The 8,292-nt window shown below is 40.4% G+C and overlaps 1 protein-coding gene and 1 non-coding gene across 2 annotated transcripts; one reads left to right on the top strand and one right to left on the bottom strand.

Moving 5' to 3' along the window:
- The first annotated feature begins 317 nt into the window (after positions 1-317).
- Positions 318-399, top strand: trnal-uag (transfer RNA leucine (anticodon UAG)). The gene has a single exon. It is a non-coding gene; the product is annotated as a tRNA-Leu (tRNA).
- A 3,892-nt stretch (positions 400-4,291) lies between these two features.
- Positions 4,292-7,073, bottom strand: tha1 (threonine aldolase 1). The gene is made up of 7 exons (XM_034107521.1): positions 6,654-7,073; positions 6,264-6,347; positions 6,105-6,193; positions 5,834-6,019; positions 5,290-5,427; positions 4,874-5,066; positions 4,292-4,791 (listed from the first exon to the last, which is right to left on the bottom strand). The coding sequence occupies exons 1-7, from the start codon at positions 6,949-6,951 to the stop codon at positions 4,484-4,486; spliced, it is 1,296 nt and encodes a 431-aa protein (XP_033963412.1). The 5' UTR covers positions 6,952-7,073; the 3' UTR covers positions 4,292-4,483.
- Between the last annotated feature and the right edge of the window lie 1,219 nt (positions 7,074-8,292).

Genomic DNA, 8,292 nt, shown 5'->3' with positions numbered 1-8,292 from the left:
TAGTCAGGGGTTTCTGACTACACATATAAGATGTCTATAAGAAAAGTCCAACAGGTGACATGTGACACAAACTAATGTAAATGCAAACAACCAGCTCAATGTTAATTTGCACCACAAGTTAGCAATGATTTCAAAGTAGTTTCTCCCTTTAGCTGTCGTTGTTATTATTAGGATACGTTTACTTAACCTTGCCCTTAAATAAAGACCCAGCTGATTACGTCTATGTGTCTAAAAGCACGAACAGAATGGTTTAAATAAGTAAAACCACGACCCGAACATTAGGATTAAATATTTTGGTCATCTCATTGACACAATGTGGTAGCGTGGCCGAGTGGTCTAAGGCGCTGGATTTAGGCTCCAGTCATTTCGATGGCGTGGGTTCGAATCCCACCGCTGCCAAAATCTTTTAATCTACTTGATATTTTATTAAAATACAGGTTGTAAATTAACGAAACCCATGGATTGAGTTATTTATAAAATAGAGAAAACATAAATAGGATATTCTCTTGTTATGAACTACCTAAATGCACTACAATCACTCCCACATCATGCTCTTCAACCAACTGAACTTCTTGGGCATGTGGCCTACCTAATATGTTATAAGGAAGTAAAAACGTTATTTCAGCAGTTTCACTCCCAATTAAACAATTGACAACCCACAAAATATTCGGGTATCCATCAGAATGAAAAGTATTGGCTTGATTACAAAATTCGTTTTTTATATCCACCTTTATAAATAAATTAACCGTAACGGCTAACGAAGTGTAAACAGAGCATCAGATAACGGAGTATTTAGAACGCTAATAGCTGAGTTAATCTTAATGACAACTCGATACAAAAGTTTAAATGAATCCTACACTGATGGTTATATCACATACAGACCTGTAGTAAGACTCACCGTGTTAATATCGACTTTTAAACTTTGATGGCGTCCGTTGTTTTCACTTTGTACGCCCCCTACGAAAACAAAAACTAGCTAACACTGCCTTATGCTTCAACATTTCTCCTTCGTGATTGGTCAAATGCTGGGTGAATGTTGGAGCCACGAACATAATTAGCCAACAAATGTTGGGGTTCGCCCTCTCATTGGCCAACGAATATTGGAGCTCGCACTCTCATTGGTTAACGAATGTTAAGGCTGCAGTCATTTCGATGGCGTGAGTTCGAAACCGACCGCTCCAAAAATATTTTCATGTGCTTAATATTATATCTCTGTCTACCGGGCCATTTTCGTTCCTACCCTCACCTATGGTCATGAAGGATGGGTCATGAACGAGATCGCGGATACAAGCGGCCGAGATGGGTTTCCTCCGCCGGGTGGCTGGTGTCTCCCTTAGAGATAAGGTGAGAAGTTCGGTCATCAGGGAGGCACTCGGAGTTGAGCCGCTCCTCCTTCGCGTCGAAAGAAGCCAGTTGAGGTGGTTCGGGCACCTAGTTAGGATGCCACCTGGGCGCCTCCCTAGGGAGGTGTTCCAGGCACGTCCAGCTGGGAAGAGACCAAGGGGTAGACCTAGGACCAGGTGGAGGGATTATATCTCTTCGCTGGCCTGGGAGCGCCTTGGGATCCCCCAGTCAGAGCTGGTTGATGTCGCCAGGGAAAAGAAAGTTTGGGGCTCTCTGCTGGAACTGCTACCCCCGCGACCCGACCACGGATAAGCGGGAGAAGATGGATGGATGGATGAATATTATATCTAAATAACGGTTGTTAATACATGAAACCCATTGATGGACATATTTATAAGCAGAGGTGGAAAAGTATTCAGATTTTGTACTTAAGAAAAAGTACAAGAGTAGCCTGGAATACACTATTACAAGTAAAAGTCCTGCAATCCAAATGCTACTCAAATAAAAGTAGAAGAACTTGGCACAAAATATACTTAAAGTACCAAAGGTAAAAGTATTCATTATGAAGATATATCACATGTTTTGATAAACAAATATTGATGCATTAGTGTGTTATGAGAGCTGGTAAAGGTGTCTCTAATTTGATTTACTTTGTATACTGCAGCGTAGCTTGTGAATTTTACTCCAGGTGTAATTCATGTCTTTAAGTGGTGTTTCAATTTGACATTATTAATCGAAATCTGCAATGTTATTTAAAGTATTACATACATGTATAGTCACAGTGGAGTAAAAGTACACTTTTTACCTCCGAATTGTTTTGGAGTAAAAGTACAAAGTAGCATAAAATGGAAGGCACAAGTAGACCTACGTCAAAATTGTACTGTACTGAAGTAAATCTACTTAGTTACTTTACACCACTGTTTATAAAATAGAGAAAACAGAAAGATACTTTTCTCTTGTTATGCACTTCCTAAAATCACTGCCATCTTGTGGCTGTTCAGTTACTGTGTTCTTGAACTCATTCTCACTAACAATACATTTGTATGACTAAAAAGCAATAACGTAAGATGAAACGTCTGTCAACAGATGCATATACAGTGGGGCAAAAAAGTATTTAGTCAGCCACCAATTGTGCAAGTTTTCCCACTTAAAAAGATGAGAGAGGCCTGTAATTTTCATCCTAGGTATACCTCAACTATGAGAGACAAAATGAGAAGAAAAAAAATCAAGAAAATCACATTGTCTGATTTTTAAAGAATTTATTTTCAAATTATGGTGGAAAATAAGTATTTGGTCAATAACAAAAGTTAATCTCAATACTTTGTTATATACCCTTTGTTGGCAATGGCAGAGGTCAAACGTTTTCTGTAAATCTTCACAAGGTTTTCACACACTGTTGCTGGTATTTTGGCCCATTCCTCCATGCAGATCTCCTCTAGAGCAGTGATGTTTTGGGGCTGTCGCTGGGCAACACGGACTTTCAACTCCCTCCAAAGATTTTCTATGGGGTTGAAATCTGGAGACTGGCTAGGCCACTCTAGGACCTTGAAATGCTTCTTACGAAGCCACTCCTTCGTTGCCCGGGCGGTGTGTTTGGGATCATTGTCATGCTGAAAGACCCAGCCACGTTTCATCGTCAATGCCCTTGCTGATGGAAGGAGGTTGTCACTCAAAATCTCACGATACATGGCCCCATTCATTCTTTTCTTTACACGGATCAGTAGTCGTGGTCCTTTTGCATAAAAACAGCCCCAAAGCATGATGTTTCCACCCCCATGTTTCACAGTAGGTATGGTGTTCTTTGGATGCAACTCAGCATTCTTTCTCCTCCAAACACGTCTAGTTGAGTTTTTACCAAAAAGTTCTATTTTGGTTTCATCTGACCATATGACATTCTCCCAATCCTCTTCTGGATCATCTAAATGCTCTCTAGCAAACTTCAGACGGGCCTGGACATGTACTGGCTTAAGCAGGGGGACATGTCTGGCACTGCAGGATTTGAGTCCCTGGCGGCGTAGTGTGTTACTGATGGTAGCCTTTGTTACTTTGGTCCCAGCTCTCTGCGGGTCATTGACTAGGTCCCCCCGTGTGGTTCTGGGATGTTTGCTCACCGTTCTTGTGATCATTTTGACCCCACGGGGTGAGATCTTGCGTGGAGCCCCAGATCGAGGGAGATTATCAGTGGTCTTGTATGTCTTCCATTTTCTAATAATTGCTCCCACAGTTGATTTCTTCACACCAAGCTGCTTACCTATTGCAGATTCAGTCTTCCCAGCCTGGTGCAGGTCTACAATTTTGTTTCTGGTGTCCTTTGACAGCTCTTTGGTCTTGGCCATAGTGGAGTGTGACTGTTTGAGGTTGTGGACAGGTGTCTTTTATACTGATAACGAGTTCAAACAGGTGCCATTAATACAGTTAACGAGTGGAGGACAGAGGAGGCTCTTAAAGAAGAAGTTACAGGTCTGTGAGAGCCAGAAATCTTGTTTGTTTGTAGGTGACCAAATACTTATTTTACCGAGGAATTTACCAATTAATTCATTAAAAATCCTACAATGTGATTTCCTGGATTCTTTCCCCCCATTCTGTCTCTCATATTGAAGTGTACCTAGGATGAAAATTACAGGCCTCTCATCTTTTTAAGTGGGAGAACTTGTACAATTGGTGGCTGACTAAATACTTTTTTCCCCCACTGTATGTCTACTGAGCCCTGCCACTTCTAACCAGAATATGATGTACACAACACAAAAAAACTCTCAATTTAAATATCTGCAACCAAACTCTTCTATCTTGGCCTAACTAACAAGAAATCCTTAAGACGGCCGTTTTTATGTTGTAATATTGTTATTGCACACAATGGACCAGGTGTACCCAATATCCTGTTGGCTTTACACTGTGTCACTTCACAGAAAATATAACAGACATTATAAATAAAAAAGGAAACAGACTGTTCCTCGAGAGAGCAGTTCATCACATTTAATAAGAATCACAGAAAACATATTGAATTGTGATCAATAATGATATAAAGATTCAAAAAGTGACTCCAAGTATACAGTAATTGTGGCGTGTTTGACATCCTGACGTCGCTATCATTTTCTACGATCAGTCCTGGTGATAATACATATCTTGGAATTATCAGGTTTTACTGGGCCCCGACTTTTTCCTTTATATGCTGCGAAGCCACAAGTTGCATTTTCTGGATGGCTAGCTGCGTATCTTCAGGAGAAATCCCAAGATGCCATACAGCCCGTACTGTATTAGAAAAATGGGGGTACATGAGAACTTGTATCCCCTGTCCCAGTGCTGCCTCCTCTCCTTCGCCAACCTCAGCCATGCGAGCACAGAACTCAGAGGGGCTTAAAGTGGGCTCCTGTATACGGAAACGCAGGATGTTTGTCTCCACGGTGGCCATGTCTACAGCGAATACAGCAGGGTCACATTCAAGCAGAGCTGGGAGGAGAAAATAAACGAGAAGAAGTTACAAGCAGTGAGCTAATGATTGATCTTTTATAGACTTTATTATGAGCTTTACCTTGAGCAAAGGTTTTTGCATTGTGGTGATCTTCCTCCAGTCTTCCTACCATCTCTAGTAAAGACAGTTTTCCAGCTGCTGCAAGGATACCAGCCTGCCGCATCCCCCCACCCAGGGCTTTACGGCACCGCACTGCCCGGGTTATGAAGTCTTTGGGTCCAGCCAGCATGGTTCCCACCGGGGAACCCAGACCCTGTGACACAAGTAATGTAAAGTTGTATTACATGTTTGTTTGCCTACAAGTTCTTTGTTGGTTCTGACTCTGTTCACATATAACATTTCTCCCAAAAAACTCATGTTTAGGTCCATTCTACTCAATGTTATACTTAATTATCACCTGAATTTCTCTCTGGGGATTAATAAACAAAATGTAGGTTTATGTGTCCGCTGTGTGTGTTTGTGTTTTGCAGTCCCACCTTGGAGAGGCACACACTGATGGTGTGTGTGTGCTGCAGTATGGTGGATGGAGGCAGCCCCATGGCCACAGCAGCATTCATCACCCGGGCTCCATCCATGTGAACTGACAGACCATATCTATCTGCAAGAGCACGGACCTTGGAGATGGAAACAAACCTGTGAGCGATGCAGCATCTTCCATTCTGTTGTGTTAAGGCAAGTATCATGGCTGCTTTCACATGTTGACACACAAAGGTTTTATCTACCAGAGTACCATGGACAGATAATGAAAGAATGGTACATAAATAGTTTTTAGCAATATACTTCATATACCTATTCTACTTTATTTGATTTAATCATGTAATGTCGAGTATTCATTATAAGCGTATTTGATCTTAATTTATCTTATTCTCATATTGGGTTTGGTGTTTATTGTGGATTGTCAAGAATGTGATGTTTGTGTTAGATGTATATCCCTCGGTCAATGTCAAGTGGATCCATTCAGTAATCCATCCTTAAAAATAACTCAACATATTGTGCTCCTGACTGTCCACACACACACACCTCCTGCAGGAAGGTCAGAGGCAGCACTCGCCCTCCCTGTATGTTGTGTGTGTTCTCCACACATATGAGGCGTGAGCGGGGGTAGTGGGGGTCTGGGTACCCATGGCGGATCTTCGATTCTAGCTGCTCCAAGTCAAATGATCCATCGGGCAGATTGTCCACTGTGGTGGAGTGGACACCAGCAAGCTGTGGTCGACACACAAACATGCAATTATTTAATGCAATGCAGATGATAAGGAAACATGCCAACAGGTGTCTGCTGCTCACTCACCTGTGCACTCCCTCCCTGCTCATAGATGTGTAAATGTGACAGATTGCCCACAATCATCTCATCGCCCCGCTCCCTGCAGTGCACCATCACTGCATGATGATACGTTTTTTATTATCATCCAGACCTTTTGAAAACCAACTCAGACTCAATAAAACTCACCTGCTATGAGATTACTCATGGTCCCAGTGGGAACAAACAGAGCGGCCTCCATTTGAAACATCTCAGCTGCAATTTCCTGCAACTCTGCACAGATCAGAGAATTATATAACAGACCCAATTACACACTAACTATTAGATTACTTATACATTTCTAATGTAAGTTCAGCCGACTTAATTGTTTTTGTAATTGTTCTTTATTTTGTTTAAAAAAAAATTGGTAGGCTATTACTTTTTTTTAAACTATTATTTATACCATAACATTATAGCTTAATTATTATTATTTAATATTATTATTATTATAAAACGGTCCTTAAAATTCAATCAAACTTACAAAAGAAAGAGCGTTTAAAAAAAATGCATGAATCATTGTGTTCATGGTTCGGTTCTTACCGTTAACACACGGGTCTTCTCTCATCACGTCATCTCCCACCTCGGCAGCCGCCATGGCCTGCCGCATCGCCGGCCCGGGTTTGGTCACAGTGTCGCTGCGGAGGTCCACAACCCGGACATGGGCCGCCTTGCCCGGGCCTGGTTGGCTGGCCTTGCCGCTGTTGTAGTAGCCGCGCGCGGAGCTCCGTCCCGGAAAGCCAGCTGCTGCATCTCGTGCACTGAGCGTTTTTTTGGAGGCGACAACCTCGTGGTTTACAAGTTTACACAAAACTCTGCATGAAAACGTTTTCAAAGACATGATGATACTTCTATAACCATGTTCACTTCAAGTTTGTATTGAACTTTGGATCGTTCAGTCGTTATCGATAATCATTGACTGCAAGGAAAACTAACAGATCAGCTCATCAGCATGCACAGAGCAGCAAGAGCCTCAAGGTGGCGTCACGATCACAACAAAGCTAATTATAGCCCTGCTGCTTTATTAACTCTTGACGGTATGTTCCGAAATCTCCATACTTCATTCAAGAATTGCCATTCAAAGCTGTAGCCGTAGTATAATCCAGGCAGGGAACTAAATTATGGAGTGACAGTCGTATCCATAACAGACCAGCAAACAATTCAAATGTGTTGTTTTTCATATTGTTTGAAAAGTTGTTAAATGATGAGGCTTACGTTTCTGATGTTATTGTTACTCCGGACTGAGTAACATTTAAAAAGGTAGGCCGACCAGAATATTAATGCTTTATATTTTGATACTGTAAATTTGTATTTCAACATGTATATTTTCTACTTTTTTATTGCTATTTTATTTCTATTTGAGATGTTTACATTTTGGATTGCTTATTTTAGTATTTTAATTTCTCTAATGTACAATGCCTTGTCTTTTTATGCTGCTGCTTGTTTAACCTCTAAGTAATTACATTCAATATATTTTAGAATTGACAGGAATTATACAGATTATAATTAATTTCAATACATACATTTAAAAAATATGAGTACTTAAATCAAATCAAATAGATGTAAATGCTTAAAAATAAACTCTACCATGATTCATTTCTGTGAGTGTGCAATGCAAACATTTCCAAAATTGAGATCAATAAAGTATTTCTTATCTTAATCATTTTCTTGTGGACACAGATTTAAAAAATCTGAATGAGGGCTATTACAAAAATGTCAAAGTAGGAATAAAATGTGAAGCGACATTGTGAGATTACATTACTTCACCACCTCATTATAAGGCTATGGGCTCGGACCCAAACAAAATCGGTTCTATCCTCTATATTCACTCACAATCAGAGGTGGGAGAAGTACTGTACTGTACTGTACAAGTAAAAGTCCTCTATTCAAAATGTTACTCACGTAAAATTACAAAAGTATTAGCATCAAAATATACTGAAAGTACCAAAAGTAAGAGTACTTATTATGCAAATTGGTCAATTTCAGAATAGTATATATTATATGTTCTGATTATAATCATTGATGCATCAAGTAAAGTGCAAGTATCTCAAAATTGTATTTAAGTACAGTACTTGAGTAAATGTACTTAGTTACTTAAAAACCACTGCTTACAATAAAAGCCCCATCTACCTCATGCCTCCTGGAATAAGTCAGTATTTGGAGGGTAAGGCTTGTGGGAATG

Source organism: Pseudochaenichthys georgianus, chromosome 19 (genome assembly GCF_902827115.2).
Source record: "Pseudochaenichthys georgianus chromosome 19, fPseGeo1.2, whole genome shotgun sequence".
In the NCBI taxonomy this organism is placed as follows: Eukaryota; Metazoa; Chordata; class Actinopteri; order Perciformes; family Channichthyidae; genus Pseudochaenichthys; species Pseudochaenichthys georgianus.
The sequence above is the reverse complement of the archived record's forward strand: the minus strand, read 5'-3'. Positions and strand labels throughout refer to the sequence as shown.